At 38.3% G+C, this 13,654-nt stretch overlaps 1 protein-coding gene across 1 annotated transcript; it reads right to left on the bottom strand.

Annotated features, from left to right (window-relative positions):
• Window positions 1–1,647: 1,647 nt before the first annotated feature.
• Window positions 1,648–7,339, bottom strand: LOC125760471 (uncharacterized). Its single transcript, XM_049420633.1, has 2 exons — window positions 6,858–7,339; window positions 1,648–3,871 (listed from the first exon to the last, which is right to left on the bottom strand). Exon 2 carries the CDS (start codon window positions 2,888–2,890, stop codon window positions 1,970–1,972), a length of 921 nt encoding a protein of 306 aa, XP_049276590.1. The 5' UTR covers window positions 2,891–3,871; window positions 6,858–7,339; the 3' UTR covers window positions 1,648–1,969.
• Between the last annotated feature and the right edge of the window lie 6,315 nt (window positions 7,340–13,654).

The following is a 13,654-nucleotide window of genomic DNA, read 5'->3' as shown; positions in this document are numbered from 1 at the left end:
AAAATCAAAAAATTATTGCTTGAATGTATCTAGTACTAACAACCCATATTTACACCATTTAAACTACGTAATAATTTATTTAAAAAAAAAATGGTTGTTTGTTTTTTCTCCATCTTAAAAAAAATTCTAAGCTCTAAACACTCAACCAACTCCGTAGCTCTTCCGAAAAAAGTTAGTAATTGAATTTTATCGAATGATTGACCGAGTTGGTCCGGACCGTAATGACTAACGAAGAACAGATGTGTGCCTACCTGCAGAACTCTTTTGGGCGGCACGTTTTCCTAACCTAACCGGCAAACTCGTTAGTGTGCACACGAAGAGGCGAAATGGCACTAACGTTGTTTGATGTTCCCTTCGTAAATAGACACATAAATCTTACTTTTCCAACTGAACTGAACCGTCTTCTGCCGCTCGTAGGCAAAGTTCTCAAGTGTGCTTGCTATGCGTTTGTACGAAAAAAAAGAAACAACAAGATGCTGCTAACGAAACAAGTAAATCAATTTCAACGTCTACGCTACCACACATCTTTATTGTGAATAACTAATAAATGTAGTAAAAAAATCGATCACTTGCCCTTGAAAGAGTTTATTGAAATACATTCACAAGGTTCACTTTAAACCTTCGCCAAACAGGGAAAGCCAATGAACTTTTTCTACTTGAGTGCTCTCGATACTACATAGTAGTAGCGGATACTCATGGTAAGATCATATTTCATCATTCATCCCATCGGGACCAAGCTCCATGTTCCAGAATTTAAATCATGATACCCTACACTTCCGGGGCTCGTGCAGACGATCAGGCTCACTTTCGTCGTGGAGCATGGTTTCGAATTCTTGCCACAGCCTAAAAAAAAATATAGAAAAAAACACTCACACATACGCAACGCGTATTGCTATAAAATATGATTATCGGTGCTCTTTATGTCATAATAAATTGTCCCCAGGCTGGGTTGTCTTCCCGTTCCAGTAGCAGCAGTGATACGTTCGGCAGTAAAGCCACAACCAACCATCTTGGCCCCTCATCTCGTTAGCGAGGAAAACCGAACGAAATATAGACATTTTTGTCGCCTTACGTTACAACTCACATGGCCGCATCGTGGGTGCATGGTATAGACATTTTTGTCGCCTTTTCATTACATTTCACTTTCACTTACCATGTGGCCAGGTTCTTGCGGAAACCAAATCTACATGCTTCCCTAATTTACTTTACAAGAGGAAGCTTTCCCGAAACCGGTACGATGCCGTTCTTTTTCCGTAAAGTTTGATAAGAAGCAAAAAAAGGGACATTTCACTACACGTTGCTTAGCGTAACGTAAAACTCCTTAGAACCGACCCATGTGCCGGTATGGTTCACAAAAATGTGAGATTTAAATTTTATTTTTACGCCTATGCTATTCCATTCTGTTGTGCTTCTCTTTTATTTGCCATTTCATCGCACATGCTTGGTGCAACCAGTGTTAACAATGGATTTATTGTTTAATAAATAAGAAACATGGTTACGAATTGATGGGAATGTATTTTTAACGACTTCCGTTTAAACGGCGAAACGGGGAATGTCAAACGATCATAAACGATTTAAACGAGCTTCACTTTGTGCCCTTTTAGCTTGAGACAACAATTAGCTGGAACTGTAACTCGATGATTGAGATATATAATTATGTAGGCGACGCGTGTTCATTAGTTTAAAGTACAAAACTTTTTATTAATGACGACTCGTTGCTTACAGTTGAGTTGCTCGATACAAACTAAAACTTGAATTCTAAGCTAATCCTACTTGTTGTGCCTAACCGATGGTGTTTGGTGCAGCGTGGCATGATGGTGTCGGATGGCGAACGGGGTCCAGAACTGCTGAGTTGTCGTCTGGTCCGGTCTGGACGACAACCGTGGGAAATGTTGCACTGTTATAGGTGTCGTATGACGGTCTCTTGTCATAGGCACATAACTTCTCCGGGGGGTGAAAAAGCGTGTCCTCATGCGTCTAATCTGTCCACGAGAGTAGCTTCACTGCGATGGTTGCGTGGCTCGTTCTGTAAGCGGGATTTTCTTTTACCGATTTGATTTACTATTGCTGATACTAGGTGACTTAGATAGCAATAGGCAATTATGATCAAAATTAAAGATACTGCAAAGCTAAGTCCGATTCCGCTTAACAGACTCCAATTCCATGTTATATTCTTGTACTGTTGCAGGTAAATGTGTTCGATATGATTGCGATTCGTTAATGTTCTTTTGTCTAGGGACGCCAAAGGAGTTTCTACGATTTTTCGATGAATTGCGGTGTTGAATGTTGTTCCTGACACTGAAGGGCTCTTTACATGGATTTCCTTTGATGTGAATGTTTGGTTTTCGAACTGAATGGTACAGTTAGAAAATGTAAGTAGGAAATTTCCTCTCAGTATTCTGTCATTTGGGCCACAATCGGTTTTGATTAGCTGTCCATTTGCATTCTCGATAAGTAAGAGATTATCCGCTATGAGTTTGGCTGTAATTGTGTAATCTTGTACTACAATACAATTACTTTCTTTTCCCATCACTAGAGGGAATATACAATTGTCGATAAATTCCATTGTATAGGAATACCTTTGAACGTATTCTTCCGGTTTCGTTGTTGTGTAGAGTATCTTTTTGTGTTGTAGCAGATATCTTGGATGATGTCTGATTACGGAATTATTATGGTTTATCGCAATTATTTCAATGATTTTTGATTCGACTTCTTGTAACTGAGGAACTTTGAGTATGTATAGCAGTTTTTCTTTGCTGACTGCTATTTTGGGTGTCACGTAGGTTAAAGCTTCTTCAGGGATATCTGTTTCTACTCCTTGGTCTTCTAAAAGACGTTTGATGATGGCGTATTCACGTGGCGACAATATTTTGCTGTTTGTAACAGACATTTTAGATAACAGTATCGCATCTTTGATATCTTCTAGTATCTTATTGATGGTTGTCTATATTGATCATTGTCGTCAGCATATCAAGTTCGGTAAGGAGTACATCATTTTTAACTTCCATTATCTGCTTCACTTCATTGGTGAGGATTTTGATTCTATTTCCAAGATGTTCGTTGAATTGATATTGTTGGTTATTGCTTTCTATAAGATCATTCATCGTACGATTAATGATTTGCAGATCATGGGCATCCGGGCTTCCTCCGATCCATTTCCAAACTGACCCTATAGCTTCTATGCTTCTTGTTTGACGCTTTCTTGGTTTTATCTGATACAAGTTTGAATATACGTTGTTAATCTTATGTTTAGCGATTTCCGAAAGGGGACTATTTGTTGGCCTATTGATAGATTGATTTAGAAGAGTGATCGTATTTTCGATATCTGTTAAGTTAATTTCGTGAATTATGTTAATATTGCCGATTTGTAGCTTACATGGGTGTTTATCTAATATTAGTATTGGCTGATCAATTAGATTACTGATTAACAATTCCTGTGCTTTGGAGTAGGTGATTTGATGTATTTTGAAGATAGCTATTAAAATAATCATTTTGATTAGATCCATCTTAGTTGCTTATTCTTGTTTCCTATAGCGTTTTCCTATATCTATTCTATCTTTTTTTCTCTTAAGTAATTATTTGTTTCTTCTCTTAAATAATTTTGTTTGTCCGTTTTTTTTTTCCTTTTTTTTTTACGCTCCTTCGTGCTGTATATTGGCAATACTCTGAAGATTGCTAAAAAGAAACTGAAAAATATTGGTACCGGCGTGTCAATTATTTTGATCCGAATCGTCTTGTCCTGTAACGATAAGACAATATTAGTATTTTGTTTAAAGATTGTTTAATCCGTTTTAATTAATTGTTGTTGCATTTGACATTTCTTGGCGCAATTTTTCCACGTCTTGTCTTATCTTATTTTCCACGTCTTGTCCTGTAAAGATAAAACAGTATTAGTATGAACTTGTTTGAATATTACTTAATCCGTCTTAATTTATTTTTGTTGCGTTTGACATTTCTTGGCGCAATTTTTATTGTTTTTTCATTATTTTTCACGCATTTTGCTTTTGAAAAACGTGGGTCGAGTTTTTTTTCTGGTATTTTTCTGTATGAAAATGTCCTGCCCTTCAGTAATAAACGGAGGATTTTCCTTTTTGTTATTCTTCTTCTTCATTCTATTTGCAGCCTCGAGAAGATTTTTCCTTGGCAAACCGAATGTTCTATTGTACTGTGAAAGGGCCTTTCGAATATCTGTCATGTTTATGGATTTAATTTCTATGAGTTGAAGGTGTTTCGAAAATGCACATTTTAAAGAAAGGTAATAATGCTTATCCATTCCGAAAATATCCATGTGAACTCTATGAAAAGGACCATTTTCTATAGGTCGTGGTGATATTTTGATACTGTGCGGTTTTCGTTCGTATTTATATTGCATACAAATCGCACACGAATTAACTAGCTGCTTGATTCGTTTCATCATGTTCGGGAAGAAGTATGCACGTTTAAGTTGTCTTTCAACTTCGATTATACCTCTGTGGGCTCTTTCGTGTTCTTTTCTTATAATATCGTCTTGGATTGATTCGGATGTTACGTCTTCAACCATATTTTGTGTAATAACAAAATGGCAATTTGAATTGCTGAAGTTTTCTCTGTATACTGCTTGAATTATATTTAGTAAACTTTCTGGAGCAAAAATAGAATTTTGCTTTCCATTAGAAAGGTCTTTCATTAAGTGTGTAATTTTTCTTCTATCAAACGACGGTGAACTAATAGTTGTCCTCTTATAGTTTTGAAAAATGTGCTCTGCAACAACGGAGTCAGAGTTTCCTATTTTGAAAATGACTTGGTTTCTGTAACTGTTGATAGCTCTCTCTGTAAAATGTATGTAATAGTCGTTGGAAGTATCAGCGGAATGTATTGTGTCAGCAGAAGATGAACTGAAATTATTTTCCACTGAAATTTCATCTACCGAAACATCGTTTTGAAGTTCGTTAGTGTTAACTTCCACTTTTCTACTGAGTGCGTCAGTCACTACGTTAATCTTTCCTGTCTTGTAAATTACGTCATAGTCATAATTTTCTAGGTCCAAACGCCAGCGTATCAATTTGGCATTTTTAATTGAGTTTTTTATGAAAATCAGAGGTTTATGGTCGGTAGCTAAGGTAAATTTATTACCATACAGGTAGGGTTTAAATTTGGTTACTGGCCATATGATGGCTAGGGCCTCTTTTTCAGTTGTGGAATAATTCGACTCTGTTTTGTTTAGAGTACGGTTAGCGAAAGCAATGGGTTTTTCTATTTTATCTACTACCTGTGAAAGGACGGCACCGAGGGCGTAGTTACTTGCATCGGTTGTCAGTATAAAAGGAAGTTCAAAATCGGGGTAAGATAAGATTTGATCGGAAATTATTATATTTTTTAATCTTTGAAATGCCTCTTCATATTCTTGATCATTCAGGTTAATTGTTGAATCCTTTCGTAAGTACTTAGAGAGGGGTTTTGTTATTTTAGAATAGTCTTTTATAAAACGTCTATAATAACCAACAAGTCCAAGAAACTGCTTTATTTCTTTCTGATTTTGCGGAAGTTTCCAATCTTGGATCTTTCTTATTTTTTCTGGGTCATGTTTTTTGTTTTCATATTGCCCTATGGGACGGTAGATTCTGGTGTCTTGTTTATTTACTTGAGTAAGGTTCCGGGTTGATTCATTAGACGTAAATTTGCATATGAATGCATGTGCATTTTCTATCGTTTTAGGCTCGGACGCTTGTACGTATCCAAAATGCGGTTTTTCTAGTCCACTAACGTATGGTGATAGGCTATACTCGTCTATAAAATCATTTGTAGCATCCCAATGTTGATTATATTTTGGGTTCTGTTTTACCAACGATTTTATGTTGTGAACCAGTTCTTTTGTTTTCTGGTAGTGCTTATTAGCGTTACCCTCCATTTTGTTATGCCAAATTTGGCAATTATCAGTGGAAAGCTGTTGCTTATCGCCAAGAGTTTGCGTTAAAATTTTCTTTACGTTGTCAAATGTTCTTGGGTTTCCATTTGAACAAAGAATATCTTTAGCATGTCCCTCAATTTTATTTATTACCGCAGTAATATAAATTTCAAAAATGCTCGGGGGCACAAGCTTTTCGAATAAGTAAAGTGTTTTTTCCGCTGTTTCTAGCCAACTTACAAGTTGCTTTTTGTTGCCATTAAACGTTGGCAACATTTTTATTGGATCAGGTATACGGGACGGGTCTCCTGATATCGTTATTGCGCGATCAGGTTCAGTTTGCCGGTATACTGGTCCGTTGTCGTTACTGATGCTTTGGAATCGCAACTCATGTTGCGTTAACCTTTCATCTATGGTTTCCATGGCTTTCATCATGCGCGCCATCAGCGCACTGATATTCTTCATATGATTGGAATGAATTTGAGGTTCCATTGTAAGGTTTTCCAAAAATAAATCCAAATTTTCAATAGGTATGTGAGAATGTTCTCCCGATACCACACTTTCTTAGCACACAATTTCACTTTACCGGAAGTTGATAAATTTGAAATAATTTTACTTCTCGGAAATTTAAAAATCTTGTTGCTATCTACTTGTATTTCGAAGCGTCTATCTAGTAGTGCGCTGTCGAAAAATCCTTCTACGTCTATCTGGTAGTGCGTAAAGGGGGTGCCGAGAAATAAATTTACACTTTTCACTAACACAATACTCTTTTCACTATCAGTCTGGGGAAAGTAAAAAAACAACCGTTACCGTATGTGGTGGGACGTTACGGTTTCTTACACGCCTATCTGGTAGTACGTGCAAGAAAGTATTGATTAGAGAGGACTGTAAAAATATTTTCGAGCGTTGTAACTACACTTTTTCTGTCACTACACTACACTGCACAGTGAATAAAAAAAAGGTCGGTACTTACAGTCGGTGGGTCCGTGGTTCGTGTCAATTCGATGCTTAGGGGCGGGAGATCCACTACTCCTCGGCGGACGGTAATCCTTTGCTGCTCCGGATGCTAAATGCGGGATCTTTTCGACGAAATTTGTTATTTTTCGCCTTCCACTTGTAACCACTAAGCTTTTCGTTTAACACACCGGACGGCTGCGCCAATTATGTAGGCGACGCGTGTTCATTAGTTTAAAGTACAAAACTTTTTATTAATGACGACTCGTTGCTTACAGTTGAGTTGCTCGATACAAACTAAAACTTGAATTCTAAGCTAATCCTACTTGTTGTGCCTAACCGATGGTGTTTGGTGCAGCGTGGCATGATGGTGTCGGATGGCGAACGGGGTCCAGAACTGCTGAGTTGTCGTCTGGTCCGGTCTGGACGACAACCGTGGGAAATGTTGCACTGTTATAGGTGTCGTATGACGGTCTCTTGTCATAGGCACATAACTATATAACGTGGGGAAATTTAATGTTTTTCTCTTCAATAAATGTACTTTGTTTAAATGTAAAACATTCAGATGAAAGTAATATTTTACGAATAATTTTTTTATGATAAATTTACAAATTATATAATGAATTTTTTTTATTTTGATTCTTACAAGCATTATTTTTAAAACAAGACGCAGTTGAACAAGTCGCAGACAAGAACAGCGCTGCCATATCACATTAAGTGCTGACATTAAATAAAATCGTGTCAACAACAGATTCCTGGAATTATTTAACCACTTTTGACCAGAAGGAATGTTGAACCGTGGGTTCGTAGGACATAAACAACACGTTGCGCTTGATTCTATTGTACATAGCTCTGATGGTATGACTGAGCAAGAATAACGATTTAAAGCATGCAACGTTGCAAAACAATTGTAACTTTAAAAATATCATTATTAATTTAGTTATTTTTCCTCACTAGTAAATTTCATATTCAATGTAATATCGAACCTTAATAACTACGAGACGTTTACAAAAAAAAGAAAAAAAACTTTAAGGAAAATCGATTTTACAGCACAAGTTGAAATGAAATGTTAAGATTAATCATTATTTTAATTAACATTTTCTTCAAAACTCACAAGACCGAAAACGATAATAATCTTAAGACATGATAAAGACAAGATGAAATTTGCAGGTTCAGTTAGATTCAAGCAGCTTTACGCTTTTGCCAGGGATCACTCACTTCTAGCCAGAGAACACTTGAAAACTTTCGCCAAATTTCGTTTATAGTGAACTGCCCAACCCGAAAATCAACACCCCTGTCACCTTTGCGAACGACGATGATGATATTGCTCCCGACGGTACAACCCAAAAACGGATTACGTAGAAACGCGATATAACACTCTGCTGGTTCGGTTGCTTGCGAAAGTTCAACATCTCTCAAAGGGTCAGTTCGTTGCACATCAACATCGTCTGAAGGCAACGAAATGATCCATCAACAAGTGTCCTTCTCCTCCGCTACTCGTCCGACGCATCGTTATGACGTCCGTACAGAAAAGCATTTATCATGGCTTAAAGGGATTGGTCACAAAAAATCCAACGAAAAACGATGCTGGTTTAATAGTAGGGACACAATTCGTGAAAAGTGCTATCAAGCTCTCAGCGAAAAGAAAAGATAACATAAGCTATCAATACCCGAGATCCATAGCGTGCGATTCAATTCGCACCATTTTTCAGGTCGACGCAATAGGACTATTGTGGTTAGCCGCACAGCAAACGCAATTCCCAAGGTATGTATGGACAAAGGATGGATCTCGTAATGTCGTCACGAGATGTCGTAACGGTGGCTTTACGTCAGTTCAAGCGGCACGTTCTGGACAGCTTGTTATCACACGCCTAACTTTCACTACGCGGGCAGACATTCAATTCTTTTCCAAGATGGTACAGCATAAAAATACCTTCTACCTTAAGCTTTCAGTTAACCTTCCATGGTGGTACCTGCGCACCTACAACGAAGGCGTATCGTTTCGGCTAACGTGGCATAGGGTGTAGAATATAAAGTGCTCATACCAAATCTACACTCTCCTGTCCAGGACACCCGTCAAGGAGGTCAACGGCAGAAGCCTTTCGGCTAACGGCATGTGAGGGCACTGCTTGTTTCGACCAAATTTACCTGTAGGAGGGAAAAGTTTGTACTGGCGTTTGATGTTACGAGAGTCTACCGGCAATCAAGACGAGTGAAAAACGATGGGCGATGGAAAAGAGAATCTTTTAAATTTTATTTTATTTTTTGCTTTTACAAAAAAGAGTTATCTTATCGCTTTGCGTGGAATTTTTGGAGAACGAGAACGATAATTTAGCCATTGTTAGGCTACATTTGCCCGACGCCCTTTGCTGTTGCATCTGCATAGTGGGCAACAATGAACAATGATCAAAATTGATATGATCGAAGTGATGCATCGTGTGATCATGATAAACTTTTAAAATATGAAAATATAATTTAATTTTATATAATTTTGGATAGTTGCCATTGATCCGTTTAAATTATGGGAATATAAGACCGATGTATACTAAACATTATGGTTTCAATGAATATTTTTATTATGTTTTTTAATCGATAGCGAATATCGTTATTGCGGTTAGACATTTTTGTGTCAGGATTGTGAAGCGATTTGCAAACAAACAAAAATTATTTAAACACTGTAGAGAGTATGACAAGAGATCCCACATACATCTTTGTAAACCTTTTTAGACCTCAAAAATATTTCTTTTTCAAAGATGTAAGTTATATCTTAGTCATATAGTTTTCCATTGTAACTTGACTAAGCATCCACATAGATGCATAACTATATAATTTTAGGTGAACCAGACCATGCTAATCTCTTAGAAGCATGGCACGTTCAACAAGCGATTTGTTGATTTTTGATTAATTTGTCGATTTCAGTACCGCAGAATGCTACATTAATTTTGAAGGACCCTACCGAACCGTTACGCTTTATTCTGATTTAAAAAATTGTGGTTTTTCATTAAGTAAAATGACTACAAAAAAGTGTCGAATATAGTGGCATTGAGCACTTCAAGCATTTATTAGCTGTCAACAGATGAATGCGTCCTATATTTTTCTTTTTTCTGTTAATTTTATCCAAGCTTGAATAATGCGGAACGACATGTATCTAAAGTTTTCTCTTCCAATTTACGATATTATTTACTATGTTCTATACAGTTTTGGAAATATTTTGATATCTTGATCGAAATAAACTATGACCGTTCTTCTTTATGAACTATTCCTACTGTGCGGAAACTGATAAAATTGTAGCGCGATCTGCAAAAAGCGCGTCGTCTAAATGTAGCCTTCCGGTGTTCATCTTCGCACGGCTTGTTTAATTAATTTGAAGATCTTTTATAAGAAAATAATGTACAATGTTAAAGATGCTGCTCTGCTAAATCTGATGCTGCTAAATCTACTCCACATGTGGGTCATTGCTCTAAGCGGTGGATAGGAACTTTTAGTTTTTGTAAGTATTCCTGTGGCAAACACTGTAGGTTGTTTGTGGTCATCTCTATAACAGTCAAAAGTTCAAAGCTTTAACATGAATAATGTAAAATTAGCATAAAGGGTTGCATAATATGCTTCTATTAACTTGGAAGTGCCCGTAATCATTAAATAATCCAGCACGTGCCTGCGTCAATTCGTGCCCACCGTATTCTGATCTACTTCCGCCTACAAGTACATGCCATTTTTTTGCCGCGTATGCCTCTTCCTTGGTCTATAATTAAAACACCATTTAAAGTTCTATAATTTCATCATTTCTATCCCGATAAACAAACCCCAAATTACTGGAAAATAAATAAAGGTACCATTTGCAAAACTTTACCATATCTAATTAAACCCCTCCATTCGGCAGAACTTAACCGAACCGTTAAAGCATCAATATTCCGTACGGCAATACTTCCTACCGTGGGTGGGTGGTGAAGGGATTGGTTAAAACTTTCTCATTATCACAACTTCAACTCGCCCAAGCCGACAGTAGCCGAAAGTCATAAGTCGCTCGCTAGTTTGTCCTCATTTACATGCAAAACAAACTGTGCGGTACCCCGATGATCGCAATCCTTTTTTTTTTGCCCATTTTCTTTGTGTCTTGTGCAATAAAAAATACAAGCTTATCCTTTGCGCTCACAAAACGAGGATGGAACGGAAAAGTGAGCATGCTTTTTAATTTTCCAGGCCGACCAATGGCCTGTCGTGAACTTACGGTTCTTCACCCTTCGTTGTTTTTGCGCGTTGCGTCAACTGTGACAACGGTTTGTTTCTTGCCCTTACATAAAGAACATTCCTGTAGGAAGAAGTGTGCAGGACACATCGGTATCTACTGCAACTGTTGGCCGCTGACAAAGGAAAATGGATCGTGGACATAGTGGTGGGGATGGGTGAAGTGATTGAATATCTTAACCGCGTTGTTATCTAATTGATCTTCTCTGCTTCGCTGGGTCTATTTTCTTTCACCCGTCTGACCGGGTCATGAGCCTGCTCCATGGACGCACCGGCAGCATCTGACGGTGCGAGAAACAATTCAATCGACATGGCCCTGTGAGACACAGCGTCCAAGGCCTAGATCCTAGACCGTTGGCAAACCCGATAGAGGTATTAATTAGAATCTATTATTTTGTCAGCCACGTTCGTGGACCTTTTTGGGGGAGAGGGGGAGGTACCGTTTGCTGCATCGTTTTCTACAATCAATCCGTCTTCAGGCATCACACGGTGGATGTTCCTCTACCGGCACGGTTACAAAGCTTCCTGTACTGTAGAACTGTGACGCTGGCTGAAACACATTCATTAACGTTTTGATTAATTTAACCACCTCGTTGCTTGTACAGTTTACCTTCATCCCGCTGCTGGCGAAGAGTGGTCGTCTTTATTATCATCAGCACTGCCGAAAGTCATGAAAGATGTGCCCGGCTTAAGATCGAGGCCATTCTTTGGTATACACTGCCGCCACCGCCTGTCCAAACTCAAACATCTAACCATCGCCCAGCAAAACCGATCAACACCGCGCAACTCCAGTGCGAGAGAGATAGAAACGGTACAAGGCGATATGCTTTTTCGCGCAGCAGGGAATAGATTCATTGGCAACGATGATTGATGAGTTACAGGTTGCTTTCGTTTACAAAAATAAAACCAAAAAAAAAAATACTACCCAAACCGTACTGCGGCACATCAGCATTAGTGTAAACCCCTCGGTAATATGCGGTCCGTATCAGCTGTTCTGCCTCTCCAGTTAATCTTTTACCAATTTCGCTCGAACCTCCGCTCCCCCCTAGTCCCTTGTGGGTGGAGGTCGTTTGTGGGAAATTGTTGTACTGCCCGAAATGCCATGGCTCAACCTCCCAATGATAATGGAGAGCCAAATCCCACAACAACAATAATGCTCCAGTTTATGGCATACAGCCAAATCGAGAAACAAGACAAGGCTCGATTAGATAGGTGTTTGCTCGATGTTTTTTCCCCCCTTTTTCTGTGTATTTCGTTATTTTCCGACCTGTTTACTGATCAGTTGGTTCAAAGTAAATATCGAATCAACTTTCGCAGTTAATTAAATGTACTTATTGTACGGGCCGCCGCACAGCCAAATCGGTGTAAGAGGGAGAAAAACAAAATACTACACAACACAATACAGCATCGTTGTAATCGCATTATTCGCGAAACCAAAAAGTTTGGCACCGGGAAAAACTTTTTCGATAATAATCACAAACATTACTATGCAGCGGGACTACAGACCAAGGACCGCCACTGTTTGCTGAATAGAATTTGCAACTGACTAATACCGAAATGTTTATTAGCGGTATAAAACATGGGTTGGAAGTAAATTATAAAATCCATACTAAAGTTAACATGGGGGGAAATATGCTGTAGCACCCATGTGTGATACATTACTTTATTATGCATTTAAGTTTTCTCGTTTTTTTTTAACTTGAATTAAATTTTTAATTGCTTTTTTTAATGTTCTGTTTTTTCTGTATTCTTATTGTGTTAAAGTTTATTATTTGTTATGTTTTTTGTAAATATTTTTGTTGCTTTATTTAAAAATATGTTATGCATTTTGTAACTTGAATGTTTGTTTTGTTTTTTTTTATTTTATCTTCATCTTATTTCTTTGTTTAAGTTTCATTTAAAAAAAGACGTTCAAAAGTAATTTCGGAAAGTTGCACTTTTTGTACCAATTCTTTTCAAAACAAAAGTCCAGACTGAAAAACGACAGCAACAAAATTCACAATGTTATGAATGTTTTTCAATTATTCTTCGTGCTTGCAATTTTATACCAATCATTCATCGGAATCAAATCAGCATTCGAACGCCAGACGGGTGGAGTTTCCGTTTTGCAGGTACGGTATCATCCCTGGCCAAAAAAAAACCCCGACACGAATCCAATCCGGTCTTACGCGTATCGCCAATCCTCCGGGAAATTGTTGCCCCCATTTCGATCGAAATTCAATCTTCATCGAGCACGAACCGTACACCAGCTTTGGCCCGCGTTGGATGCTGCTGTATGGTACCGGCCAAAGTCTAAAAGGCCAAAGCATCTCCACGCGGCACACGGAATACGCAGCAGTAATGTTGCTGTGTGCCCGCGTTTGTACCGTGCAATTGGAACCGGGAAAAGTGCCGAATGTTCACCAAAAACGTGAGCAAACGCTGGAAGCTGTTGTGTGTTATGAGACGCCCACACGCCCGCACTTATTCGCGTTTGGTGCGCGTTGAGGCCCAAAAAACCAGACCAACTGGCTGTAGGGTGTACACAAATTCAAGACAGCAAACAAAACAAGAGTGCTGTAGAGTGGATGT

Source organism: Anopheles funestus, chromosome 2RL, assembly GCF_943734845.2.
Source record: "Anopheles funestus chromosome 2RL, idAnoFuneDA-416_04, whole genome shotgun sequence".
Taxonomy (NCBI): Eukaryota; Metazoa; Arthropoda; class Insecta; order Diptera; family Culicidae; genus Anopheles; species Anopheles funestus.
The sequence above is the reverse complement of the archived record's forward strand: the minus strand, read 5'-3'. Positions and strand labels throughout refer to the sequence as shown.

Excerpts from the sequence above, each read along its gene's own strand:
- LOC125760471 (XM_049420633.1), bottom strand. The coding sequence starts at position 2,890 with ATGTCTGTTACAAACAGCAAAATATTGTCGCCACGTGAATACGCCATC.